The sequence below is a fragment of the Nannospalax galili genome, unplaced genomic scaffold, assembly GCF_000622305.1.
Source record: "Nannospalax galili isolate Female #2095 unplaced genomic scaffold, S.galili_v1.0 scaffold1022, whole genome shotgun sequence".
Classification (NCBI taxonomy): domain Eukaryota; kingdom Metazoa; phylum Chordata; class Mammalia; order Rodentia; family Spalacidae; genus Nannospalax; species Nannospalax galili.
In genome coordinates, this window is record NW_008348201.1 from 327,316 (window position 1) to 341,662 (window position 14,347).

Here is a 14,347-nt window from a genome sequence, read left to right on the forward strand (position 1 = left end):
CTTAGGGTATCAAGTCATTCAACTAGTCTGTTTTAGGAAATAGGCACACTCTCTGGAGGATCTTGTAAAGTTCCTTCCAACTCTAATTTTCTATACCTAGCAATATTACCAAATAGCTACAGAATCTTTTAGAGAAGATGGCTGTCAATTACAGAACAGATTATATAACAATAGGGAGAGTACTAATCATAAGAGTCAATAAACAAGGGGCTGGAGAGATGCTCAGCAGTTAAAAGCACTGGCTGCTGTTGCAGAGGACCTAGGCTCAGTTCCCAGCACCCACATGGTGGCTAACAACATCCCTAATTTCAGTTCCCGGGGATCTGACACCCTCTTCTGGCCTCTTCAGGCATTGTACACATAGGTACACTTACATACATGCAGCCAAAACACTTATACACATAAAATGAATCAAATCAAAAAATAAAAAGTCTATAAACAAAAATTCAGATGATAGACAAATACTTGGTTAAGGGAATAATTTATTTTTAAATCACAATGACATATTTTATACAGTTTAATGCCACTAAAATTGCAAGCTATACAGAGAATAATTAAAGGAAAAAATGATTTTTAATCCAAAGATTTCATTAAATCTTTGAAAACTTGATACCTTGGTGCTAAGCATGCTTGCCAAGTATAATGGCACTATAGCTAACTTTGAAGGAAAGAAAAATAAGCAAAGAAAAATTCGAGGCCATATGGGACAGACTCTTGACCACAACACAGCACTGCATTAGTATCAGAAATGCTTTCCCTGAATTCCTACCCCAAGAAGCCACTAAGTCACTAACAAGTAAATTTGGCAGGGCTGAAGAGATGGCTCGGCAGTTAAGAACACTGGCTGTTCTTCCAGAAGACCTGGGTTCGAATCCCAGCACCCACATGGCAGCTAACAACTGTCTGTAACTCCAGTTCCAGGGGATCCAACAGCCTCTTCTGTCCTCCATGGGCATTGCACGATACGGGTGCACTCACCTACATGCAGGTAATACACACATACACATAAAAATAATATATAAGATATTTCAAAAAAATAAGTAATTTGGCAACAGTAAGGTGTTCAAGTGTATTCTTGAGCAGTAAAAGCCACCACTTACTGGGTACTTAGGCTGTGTCAGCCACTGCAGTAAGGGTTTTATAAGAATTAAGTCACTTTATCTTCCAATGATGATTTTTAAAGAAAAAGAAAGCAGTCGGGCATGGTGGCCATGGCATTAATCCCAGCACTTGAAAGGCAGAGGCAAGCAGGTCTCTGTGAGTTTGACACCAACCTGGTCTACATAGCTAGTTTTAGGTCATCCAAGGTTATGTAGTGAGACCCTGTCTCAAATGAGGGGGAGGAGGAAGGGGAGGGAGAAGGAGAAAAAAAACCTACATAGCATAAAGATCACTGCCAATGAACCAAACAGATAATAAACAGGCATTAGACTTAAATCATAAACTTAATAATAAAATTACTTTATTTCCCACAGAGCATTATTGGTATGTTTTTTAAGATAGGATCATGCTTTGTAACCCAGGTTGGCCTCAAAGTCACAATCCCTCTGCCTCCCAAGTACTGGGATTACAGGTGTGTGCCACCAAATCCAGCCCACTGGAATAATTTTTTTTTTTTTTTGGTCTTTTTGAGACAGGGTCTCTCTGTAGCCCCAGCTGTCCTAGAACTTACTATGTAGACCAGGCTGGCCTTGAACTCACAGAGATCCGCCTGCCTCTGCTGGGGAGGCGTGTGCCACCACGCCCAATTGGAATAATTTTTAAAGTATGAAATATATGTGTGTAAATTTAACAACTTGTACCATCTGGTATAAATTTGTCAATAGCCCTCTCTGGCTCTCAAAAGAGCCTACATTATGATAAGAAAGATGGATTAGTATTAGAGCCAAGATTGAAACTCAGACTGTCTTACTGGCTCAGCTTTTCACCTTTTCTTCATAGTAAAGAGCTTATAAAACTATCCAGGATATTCAAAATACTTCATCTATTTATTGATTTTTTTTTTCTGTCTGTTTATTGGGTGTTTGTGTTTTAGACAGGATCTCACTTTGTAGCCCTAGCTGGCCTGAAACAGCTATGTCATTAGGCTGGCCTCAAACTCACAGAACTCTGCCTGCCTCTGCCTCGCAGTGCTGGAATCAAAGACGTGTGCCACCAGGCCTGGCTCCTCATTTATTCTTTACTTCAAGGTCAGATATAAGAAATAAGGCATGGGGAGCTGGAGAGATGGCTCAGTGGTTAAGAGCACTGGCTGCTCTTGCAGAGGACCCAGGTTCGATTCCCAGCACCCACATGGTGGCCAACAACCATCTGTAACTCTGGTTTCAGGTGATCCGACACCCTCCTCTGATTTCTGTGGGCACTGCATGACACAAATGCACTTACATAAAGGCAGGCAATACATTCATACATAAAAAATAAAAAAATAATAAAATATTTTAAAAGAAATAAGGCACGATGGCTCGTGCCTATAATTCCAGGCCTTGACAGGAATGGTCAAGAAGATCAAGAATTCAAGGCTAGCCTCTATTACATAGCGAGTTCAAGATCAGTCTGGGCTACATGACACACTAATTTCAAAAAAAAGCAAAAAAGGTTAGATATAGGGCCAGCATACTTGGTAAAATATTATAGTCACTGAAGTCTTCTATTATATAACACCTGTCATCTTAAAAATAGCAATTTCTTTAAAAACATATACACATACATGAATGAAATATGAACCAGCAACGAAGCAGCAGCTATTTCAAAGAACATTGCTGGCTGAAACTTCTTAGTGGGGAAGGTGACCTAATTGGAGGTTGGCCATGCTGAATCATAAGAAGTCCTTAACTGTAACAAGCCACAACAACTGATTTCAGTAGTTTAAAATTTTTTATTCATTATTTTTATTTTTTATGCGTATGAGTGTATTGCCTACACGTATTTAAGTGCACACATATCATGCAATGCCCACAGAGGTCAAAAGAGGGCATCAGATCTCCTGGAACTGGAGTTAGTGATGGTTGTTAGCCACAATGTCAGAGCTGGGAACCAAACCTGGGTCCTCTAGAAGAACAGCTAGTGCTCTTACTCTTGGCAACAGTAAGGTGCTCAAGTGTATTCCTGAACAGAGCCATCTCTCCAGTCCTAGTAGTCTAAATTTTACATTCAATATAAATCAATCTAAATATTAAGCGATTTTTAAATTAAATGACCTTAACGCCACACATTTGTGTACAGCATTTCAACTTTTGACAGATACTTGCCCTCATTAACGATCTTAAATTGAAAGCCACTCAAAAACAGAACTTACAATTTAGTCAAGGAACACAAAACATTTCATAATATACTGTATTCTTTCATTATTTTACTTTTTTCAAGAAAAACTTTTCATTTTTTAGCTACATTACATAAATTTCAATAACTGAATAGCAAAATCTAAGAGACTGCAAATTAAATCATAAAAAATACAAAGTATACAACGTTCCAAAGCTGTACCTTTAAAATGCTAAGGTAAGGCTAGGCATGATGGAGGCAGAAGCAGGTAGATCTCTGTGTGCTCGAAGCCAGCCTGGTTTAAGGGCTGTCCTCTAACCTCCATTGTGTAGATTGTGTCATGCACACACGTCCCCCTCCCCATCCCACCGCGACATAACTATAACAAAGTAAAATGTTTTTTAATAAGGTATTCATGTACAATATTATCTTTAAAATGACAAAACAATAGAAACTTATGAATGAAATAGTTTATAAATATAAATCTTAAAGATTATTTAAAAAACCAAGGTTGAAGAGATGACTCGGTGGTCAAGACCATTGGCTGCTCTTACAGAGCACCCAGATTCGATTCCCAGCACCCACATGGCAGCTAACAGCCATCTGTAGTTCCAGTTACAGGGGATCTGACATCCTCTTCTGACCTCCGCGGCATTGCACAACACCGCTGCACTCACACACATGCAGGCAATATATTCATAGACATAAAATAAAATAAATAAAATATTTTAAAAAGATTATTAAAAAACCCATATTAGGCATCAAGAAAAAAGTGAAATTAAAAAAATGTTAATTGAAAAAGTTTAAATATCTATACTACTCCAAGTAATTCCCTAGCTTCTTGAGGTACTAAAATGAGTAAAATAGTCTCTGCCTATAGAGCAAATAAAACATCTGAATGATTTTGGTGATTTTCTAGGAATAGTTACATAGCATGCATATGCACGCACCCACACACAAATCATACACACACACACACACACACACACACACACACACACACACACATATACACACACACACCAGTATGGTAGTTGGGGGTAGAGAGAGGGCAATCCCAGAGCTGAGTGTGGTGGCACATGCCTTTAGTCCCAGCACTCTGGAGGCAGAGGCAGACCGATCTCTTGTGAGTTCAAGGCCAGCCTGGTCTACATAGTGAGTTCCAGGTCAGGTGGTGCTACAGGAAAACTCTGTCTCAAAAAAAAAGACAGAGAGGGAAATCCCAGAGGGTTTAGCAGAACCGGCTGATAAAAGTACTTCAACACTACAGCACAGGATTGATTACTACACCGCAGAAACGAGCCTAGGAAGATAGTTTAGGAACAGATTATTATAGCCTTGATGTGGACCTCAGTCCTCCACACATGAAATAGCCATTACCATCTTGAAATCAGAGCAGCTGTGATTATTCAATCTCAACCCTCTCAAGACTGGGCCAACTAAACATTACTAAACTAAACACAACTATAATAACAAAGTAAAATGTTTTTCCCATGAAGAAGCGAGAAAGGACCCACAAAACTCAAGAAGCTCATGAGGCTCCCTTCCCTCTATGATGACATACCATAATTAACAATTGCAAGGGTCTGAACTCAGGACTTTACCATGCCAGGCAAGCATCACACCACCTTAACTGCATCCCCGGCCCCTGGGATAGACTTTCGAACAATAACTAAAGAGCCCCTCACAGTCTAGCTTGTGAAGCTGTAGGACATGGAGGCCTGAGCCACACAGAAGCAGGGAAACTGTGTAACTATTTATCCTTCCTTTACTCAAAGGCTACATGACCTGAGGAAACAAGGAAAATCAGCCCGATGGACTGGCTCACACAAGCCATTGGGGACAACATGGTTAATGTCACTTGAGATCCTACAAATGTCAGAGACTGGAAGACAACAGAGGAAAGACTGTTACTGATAGAAATGGCCATGAAACAGGCAGGGCAACATCCAGTTACCAGGCTGGATAGGACCACATTTAATGAAGAGTTGAGAAAGCAGCTAACTCAGTGGGGACCTCAGGAGTGGCATGGGGCTTTCTTTAGTGGCTTTGCTGAGCTCCACAGTGGAACATGATCTTGAGGTGAGGCCTGGGAGGATCTGAAGTGATCTAGGCCAGCATGAAAACTGAGGTCAAAAGTACTAGGGGCTAGGGCTGGAGAGATGGCTCAACAGTTAAGAGCAAGTACTGCTCTTCCAGAGGACCCAAGTTCAATTCCCAGCAACTGTCTGTCTGTAATGCTAACCTCCTGGAGGGTCCAACACCACCACTGGCACCTGCACTCACATAACATAATTGCACAGAGACACACATACGCACATAATTAAGAATAAAAATAAAATCCTAATTTTTTTTTTTTGGTCTTTTTGAGACAGGGTCTCCCAATAGCCCCAGCTGTCCTGGAACTCACTATGGAAGAAAGGTACACAACAGTGTATTCGGGGGGGTATGCCCACCCCAGGCTCTTCCTCACCTGCACTTCTCTGACATTTATGCCTTCACTGAAGCATCCCAGAGGCTCACAACTCCATTGGTTGTCATTTTCCCTGGAAACTGGCTCAACACAAATCTCCAGGTGTTCTGAGTGGCCTGGCAGCTGTCCTTGTCTGCTTTTCTTTTTCTCATCCTCTTTGTTCTTTAGCACTTAAAATTGTTTTTTATTTCTTTTTATTTTGTGTACAAGTGTTTTGCCTGCATGTGTGTAAGTGTACTCATGGGTGCTGTGCCTGTGGAGTCCAGAAGAGGATGTCAGATCTGAGAGCCATCTCCCTTGAGAGTAGAGACTACTCACCCAACTGGGGCCCTTTTGGTCAGGTGTAGCCAATGGAGAGGCAGCAATGCCCACGCAGACGCCACGTGGCATGCAAGAGCACAGCCCTGAGGAGCTAAGCTGGCCTGCTAGCCCCTGAAGAATGGGGGCAGAGGGGCGGGATGGGGACACACAGTGGCCTGTTGGACAGCTCAAGGGTAACGACTGAATCGGTGACAAATGAGGTGAGTAGCACCTCCTATCCAAGCTAAGGTATCAGAAGTTGCAATACTGAGGAAGCGACTGAGAGAAGTGACAGGATCTTCTGTGACTGGGCCTCACTAGTAACATTTTTCTTCTTTTTTGAAGTATCTACTTTGCAGCACTTATGATACTTGCATTACATAACGCTAAATTCTGAATGTCGTAAGAGATTTAGAAAAGCACCTTGAAACTATGCAAGAGCACCCAAAGGGCAAGAATGAGAAATTAGTGCTCACAAGGTGCACGGGCCAGGTACAACTGTGAGATTCTTCAGTTTTATGGTTGGGGCAGGTGCCAGTAACAGCCAACAAGGTGACTGAGAAAAATCGTACATCTACCCTTGATTATAAACATTAGAACAAGGATTAAAAAGTCTGAATGAAGGTACCCTGCATAGATGGAAAACAACAGTCCTGGAAGCCATAGGTGATCGAATGAAAATTCTAGTGACAGGAGTGGGTTGCCTCCCTATGAGGTGCTGGCCAGGCAGATCCCTTGAGGCTCTACAAGCCATAAAAGCTTCTGCTAGTGCTGTAAGACATGCCAAAACTGAACGGTAAGACTACTACTACAGACACACGAGCTCTGGCTGCAGGACAGGAGAAAGGAGGCTTGGTTGGAGTCAGAGCCCCCTCACTACGGGCTCACATTCTAACAGAAAGGCACAGTGAGGGCTGCTGGAGAAGAACTGGCGCTATGGATATGTGTGCTAACACCATCAGCATGCCAGGCGGGATGTGCCCACTGCTGAGTATGGGTGCAATTTACTTTTCAAGGTCTGCTACACTGGAGGGAACTCACATTTGGAACTATTAGCCAAGACAAGAACCCATGACCGAGGTCACAGGCCCTACTAGAGAAGCTACTGCTGTTATTTTGCTAAATGGTTATGCTATATATACTCTGTCAAACTGCCTTCTATGTTTACACCCACAGATTATTACTGCTGTTGGCCTGGGTCGGAAAAGCTTTTTTCTGCAGGGGGCAGTGGTTACCGCATAGACTCATAAGCAGTTTAAAGTGCTGAGAGTAAGTGAACGCTGTTGTGTACAGTGGCCCAACGTTAAGCCCTACACAGGAGAAAATAATCACAGTATCAAAAAGCTCAGGGGTGGAGAGGAGACCAGAAACCTCTAAGAGCAAGAGAACATGGAAGAATATTCTCCAGCTATGCATGTCTCCAGCTGCTTCATCTCGAAATCAGTGCAGCTGCTATTACCTGTACGAGAGCACACAACTGGGCGCACTAGTATTTCCTCATAGGAGGGAGAGGGCACAGGTGCACAAGGCTCCTACCTCCTCTGTGACAATGTATAAACGGATGGATGGCAGGCTCTCTTGGGAATGTAGCCGCCTATAGGCCACCCATGCTCCTCCTCCAAGTTAACCCCAATTAAGATTACCATTTCACCAAATCAAAGTGGGTTGGAATTGTTTCTCTGGGCTGTCACTGCCTCTCTTTCCTCAGGAAAGGTCATGCAGCATCTGGGCACCCTGCTCCGGAGCTCATAATTTATTCAGTAGCCAGTGGAGAAAACTCCATTTATTTAAACACACAAGGCCCAGTATCATGTAGGTTTCAAAAAAAAAAAAAAAATGTTTGCAGTATTTTAAGAAGAGATCAATTTATCCAACACCTCATGTACAAAATGTTACAGACCTCTGAACTCCATAGAAACTGAAAAAGGGAACCGGCAGATGATTCTGTGGAAGGACATACATGGAATAACAGTACCCTGGATCACAGCTGAGATAGTGGTTTCTAGATTAGGTTCTGGAGAGGAGTTTATGACACTGAAAGGGAAGGAATACAAAGAAATCAGATATGGCTAAGCAAAATGAATTTCAGAGAAGCAGGAGAAAGAAGTGCTGCTGACAAACCAAAGCACCAGCACCAAAGACCAGGAAGGCGACACTGAACCATCAGGCCAATGCGTTTTAGAAATACGGTAGGCCATCAGTTACCACAGACCACACAGAAAAGGGAAAGAACACCTGCTGAAATCAGTCTGTTTCATGCAGAAACCCAAGCCAGTGAAACTCTAGCAGCAGTTCACCAAGTTCTTGATCTCAGGACCTCATCAGGCTCTTGAAAGTTAAACAAGCTTATATTCGTGGGGTCTTCCCTATCTATGTTGATTATACTGAAAATAAAGACGGAACTGAGGGTGCAACTCAGTGATAGGGCCCTGGTTCTACCACTCACGAGGCATTGAGTTCCATGTCCAGAACCACAAATACCAGAATTAAATATGCAGTTTTAGTTCATTTTAAAAATAAAACATATCAAATTTTAATTAAATGAGATTATTTCTTAAAGATAAAGCTCTACTTTCCAAAGTAAAGATAATTTTGTGTAAAAAAAAAGGTGGGGGGTGACACCTTTTTCACAAGCCTCTAATACCTGCTTACCAAAAGTGTGAGCTGTCAATACCTATTTATGTATTCAGTTTGTTGCAATATATTATCTTGGTTCAAGAATATGAAGTATATTATACCTGGACTCCAATATATGTAGCTGGAAAAAAAGGAGCTTTTTTAAAAAAAAAAAAAAAGATGACGACGACAGTGCCCTGTTTTGTAGCTCAGGCTGGGCTCAAACCTGCAAGGCTCCTGCCGTCACGTCCCACATGCTAGAACTATGAGCACATGCTAGAACTACGAGCACGTGCCACCACACCCGGTCTGGACAGCCTTTTCAAATAATTATGGATATTCTTCTTTCCAAATAGGTGTTTCTTGAAGTTGCTATAATGTGAAATCTGAAACAATATCAAGTAAGTTTTCAAAATGTTCCCTTAATACCCTTTCTATTTTGGACTTTAACTATCCATGGACTGTTCTGTAATACCATACATGAACTATCAGAAAATAATGGCTAAGTTTGGCAGATCGTCCAAATGTGGAGACAATTCATGAAAATATCAGAAATTGGGGCTGGAGAGATGGCTCAGTGGTTAAGAACACTGGGTGTTTTTGCAGAAGACCCAGGTTCAAATCCAAGCACCCACATGGCAGCTAACAACTGTCTATAATGCCAGTTCCAGAGGATCTGACAGCTTCTTCTGTCATCTGCGGCCATTGCACAACATGGGTGCACTTACCTACATGCAGGCAATACACGCAAACACATAAAAAATAAAAATAATAATAAAATTTTAAAAAAAGAAAATACCAGAAATTACATTCATCAATATTACTACCCAATCTTATCAGAAAAAAAAAAACACAAAAATATTAAAAAGACAAAAAGTTAGAAGTATACATACAGAAACAAGTGTTCAAAAGCTCTCAACACTCACTGCGGTGGTTCTAAGAGCTCACCTGATTTCACCACTGACACACATGCCCTCAACTGTTCCCTTTGAAGTAACAGACCAGTGCATCTGCTTTCAGAAAACACCTGTGTAATACCTGTTTGAATCAGTTTTCCAAGCAGCCCTTCAAGTAAAAACCATGCTCTAAAAAATAAAAATAAAAAACCCCAGCAGGTTCTGCCTACAAGTCAAACAGCAGTACAAATGCCTCCCTGTTGCACCAACCACTGAGCTGTGGCCTGCAGGAGCATGTGTACACGCTCCCCATTTTGTTAGCTAGAACACTAAAAACCGTGGGCCTGAATAAAGCTGGTGGCCCTCGGCTTCACTAAGGGTATTCTTAGGCGAAACAAGCTTGCTGCAACTGCACTTAGGGCGCCCCCTCTGATTCTCACCAACACTAGCTCTTGCACTACCATGGCCTCTGCACTGTTCACCACAGTGGTCAACACAGGGGAAAGGACAAATGACCCCATAGTGCTGTTAAAAGAACAGCTTGGACTTCAAAGATTAACTTCCTTTTTTAAAAAATCTTTTTTTGGAAACAGGGTCTCCCTGTAGCCCCAACTGGCCTGGAACTCACTGTGTAGACCAGGCTGGCCTTAAATTCACAGAGATCAGCCTGCCTCTGTGTCCCAAGTGCTGGGACTAAAGGTATGCACCACCATGCCCAGCCCTTCACAGATTAACATTCATAAAAGCAGCTCAGAGACCCCATTGTTCTTCATTCCCACACTTTGGAAACTACTACTCAAGACTATCCAAACACCTTTCACAATTTCCCTACAGAGAATGAAGCTATGTGAGTTTTCTAACCCTAAAGAGAGGAGAAACCACTGAGAATAAGCTCTACATGACAGCGGGAAGGCTCCTCAAGTAGGGGGTCAGGAATTATGGGTTTCCAAGGACAGATAATTAGATGGCTCTCGTTTTGTTTCTCCTATTTCTATACCAAGTGTCTTGGAGAACTGGTACCAAACCTCAAAAGACAGAAAGCAATTACAGCAGGGTAATAGTGATACTGAAAAGATTTTCACCAGACAGTTGGATGCCTCAAGGTTGCTTCAAAATATTAACTTACAATTTATTCCTTCTTTCCGGAAGCTGAAATGATTCTTTTTACCAACAACCAGATTCTGATCATAACATGGTGTTAGCTGGAAACTATATACATTTTAATAGAGAAGTGTCATCTCCTCAACTCACACTATCTCCTCAGCTCACATTAAAGATGTTTTAATGCCACCTCACATACAGAATTTTACAGAGCCACAAGTGTTTGTCCACAAAACCATTACATTTTACAGAAGCAGAGAAGCATCAATTTTGCTCACTATACCTGAGTACCTAACACAGGTCTTATATAACAAAAGACACTGAATACACTTTGCAGAATGTTGTCGTATTTCAAACGAGAGCTGTACCATTTACCAGACTCCTACTGACCACGAACCCAGCACTTCTTCCTTTTACTGTTACATCTCCACATCCTTCCAAAATAACACCTGTGAGAAACAGTGGAGCCGTCACACAGCCTGAGGAAACACAGCGGTACCTGAATACATAAATGCCTCATATGATGAGGCATTACTTTATTGGTTCCATTCAGACCACAGCTTAAAAACCAAAGCAAACAGCTTTGCTACTTTTATCTATAAATACCTACTATCCAAATTAAGAAAGGAAGGGATTTTCCATGCCTACATGAAGACACTCTTAATTCAGTCACCATTCAGCAAGTATTACCTCAGACAATACGAAATACTTCATTTTCTGAGATCCAGAACAGATAACTTCCTGAAATCTCTTTATCCTTTTATTCAGGATACTTACTGATTTTAAAAAAATAAAAGTCAGCTATATAGGACAGCACATCTAACAATAATGTCACTAGAGTCTTTTAAAAAATACTTTATCAGCCGGGCGTGGTGGCGCACGCCTTTAATCCCAACACTTGGGAGGCAGAGGCAGGCAGATCTCTGTGATTTCGAGGCCAGCCTGGTCTCCATAGTGAATCCAGGACAGCTAGGGCTACAGGGAGCCCTGTCTCAAAAAGGCCAAAAAAAAAAAACCAAAAAACTATCTGCAGAACATGGTAGCTCACATACACAGTCACAGCTCTCGGCAGGCTAAAACAGGACTGCTATGAGTTTAAGGCTAGCCTGCGCTAGAATGTGAGGCTCTAAGTCAAAAAAAAAAAAAAAAAAAAAAAAAAAACCCTGTCAGTTTGGTATTTATCAGCATTTCTCACAAAAACAAATGCAAAAACTGAACTACCTTGTTGTTGATATTCAGGATTTTTAAAGAATTAATCAAACTTAAAGCTACCAAACTTGAAATGAAATTCAATCACAGAAATAGCATAAATTTAAGGAATGTAATTTATTAACTGAGGAATTGAAGCCATTGGCAGTGTGGCTGAAATCTCACTTCAGAATAGTACGTCCTACCAAGAAGACTGTCCATGGAATGGCCTTCTCTTGCAACAGAAAGCATGTGAATCAGATGCCTTTTAAAGAAACTTTATATACAAATATATATACATATGTTTTTTCATTCCAGTAAAATCTTTAAAGACAGACCATGGGTCCATCTTCTGTAGAGACTTAAAAAAAAAATGTTTCAAATGTCTAGAATGGCTTAGCTTTGGCCTCACATTTGGCAACTGAGACAAAATCAGTTCAGAGGTCAGTGTGACCCAAGGGATTCCAATCTCGGTCACACCAAACAAGTCATTCGCAAACTTGGTCCTGTGCTGCAGCTCTCCAGTCCTGCTTCAGCTCAGAGGCCTGATTCTTCAAACTGCCCTAACCACTAATTAACATGTCAGCTGGGGGGATAACTCTTCCACCACTGAAAACTTGCCTTTCTTGTGTTCTGCTGTCCCTTCATCCTGTTTCCCCACCATTCCTACAGGGAAATATTCTGCAGTGCAATCAGTATCTACTTATTAACAATGCTCCTCTCCACTGTTCTATCCAAACCTGGATTTCGTACTCAATTTCAGAAACAACTGAAGGAAAGTAACAGGTAACAGAAATCAGAGCTCTTAATTTAATGTAGAGCCACAGTCAAAAGAGAAGAGACATTCCAGAGAGGGGAGGAAGGGGCTGAGAGGTCAGAGTGCAGACCACGTACTTTGAGGAACAGAGTGTCCCTGAGACTGCTGGTGAGTTGCCAAAGCTCTTCAGTCTCAACCCAAATGACAATGCTTCCCTGCGTCCTCAAATAACGTTTCCACCGCTAAAAACTGCATCTACAAGAGCTCAGACATACTGGTAAAAACCATGTCAGGGCCCCGGGTGGGCCTCGAGCCTCTTTTACAGTAGGATGGCTTCTGTGCCCTCGGCCAAATCCATGCGGACTATCCCGCTGCCTCTTCCGGGTGCTAGCTACCCAGCCACGGCTTCTCTTCTGAGTGCCACACCTACTCTATTTCTCCGGGTTCCTGTACCCCAAGACTGGCTGTGGAGTAGGACCCGCTTCCCCCTTCCTTGCGGTCCATGAAAGAAACACACAGGCTCTTCTACTTTCAGTGTTTTTCTAATGGCTACAAGAGGATAGAGAGGGAAAACAAAAACCAACAACACAGCACCAGAGATTAGGGCTTAGCAATCGGCTCGACTTTCAAGTCCCCGCCTCCGAAAGGTAAATGTTCTGCGGCTTACTTGTTTACAAATACAAATAAACAATTGTACTCTAAACCAATTCCACTCTTACAAAAACCTGGCGATAGTTTGCTTTTCAAAGCACTTGAACATGGGTCCAAAAATACCAAGTAGTTTCCTTCTTTTTAGAATGGTGTTTCCTTAAATTTAGGGGGCATTTAAAAGCTTAATTTTAATACTTAGCATGACAAAAACCACAAATGCTTTATCCACTGTAAATGAGAACTCATATTAAAAGTACTTTGAGATTTACAGATAGTTATGTCTAAAGCAACTGGTTTTACTGAGACAACAAAATGTTGACATGTTTATACACTTACAATTTTAATAAAATTCTATTACGCTGTATTTAAAAATCAGAATACGTCGTTTCTAGAAAAAAAACTTTTACTGAGTATTTAGACTTTGTCAAAATTATAGCGACTCTTTTTTCAAGGAACAAGAAACCCATGGGCCTGCTTACTGTGGTGATTTGGATTTCAATAGACGTCATAATATCAAAGTAAGTATCTTACGTAAATACTGTTGCAGACAGGGCTCTGGGTGAAACCAAAGGCTTCCCCTGCCCTCTGTGACTAGGTGCAGACAGATCTAGAATGTCAATGACTTTGAATTTCCTAGATGGTTTTCTTTTTCATTTAACTTATTTAAGTGGTTTTTAAAAAGGCGGTTACAATGCTACACGCTTACAAATACAATAAATTTAGGGCTGCAAATAGGCAAGGATCATTTCATTTGTGTAACAGATTACCGTTTCATTGAAACTGAGGCTATTCCGATACTCGGGGCAAAAATTCGCCCCCGGGATCGCCTGCCAACCACTTATGCACAGAGTATCAGGGAGACGATGGATGGAAACAGACGCAGAGCCTCGGCCCGGCGCTCCCAGGCGTCCGAACGTTTGGAAAGTTGAACGCAGCAGTATTCTCTCTACCGGGAGAGGTTGGGAAATCGCACCGCGGCCTCCCGGACCCCGCAGGCCAACAATGCCGGGTGCGGAGCGGGGATCCCCGGCGCCACGACTGCGCCGTGTGCGCTGCGGCCGCGGCGGCCTCCTCGGGCCGCGCCTCCCGGCTGCTCGCAGCGCCCCG

At 42.0% G+C, this 14,347-nt stretch overlaps 1 protein-coding gene across 1 annotated transcript in view; it reads right to left on the reverse strand.

Moving 5' to 3' along the window:
- Window positions 1-14,170, reverse strand: part of Yaf2 (YY1 associated factor 2) — an 86,564-nt gene extending 72,394 nt beyond the window's left edge. Inside the window, exon 1 of the mRNA XM_008844844.3 lies at window positions 14,008-14,170. Within this exon, the coding sequence (XP_008843066.1) occupies window positions 14,008-14,015 (8 nt within the window). The 5' untranslated portion in view covers window positions 14,016-14,170. The remainder of the gene's footprint in view (window positions 1-14,007) is intronic.
- Window positions 14,171-14,347: the final 177 nt, after the last annotated feature.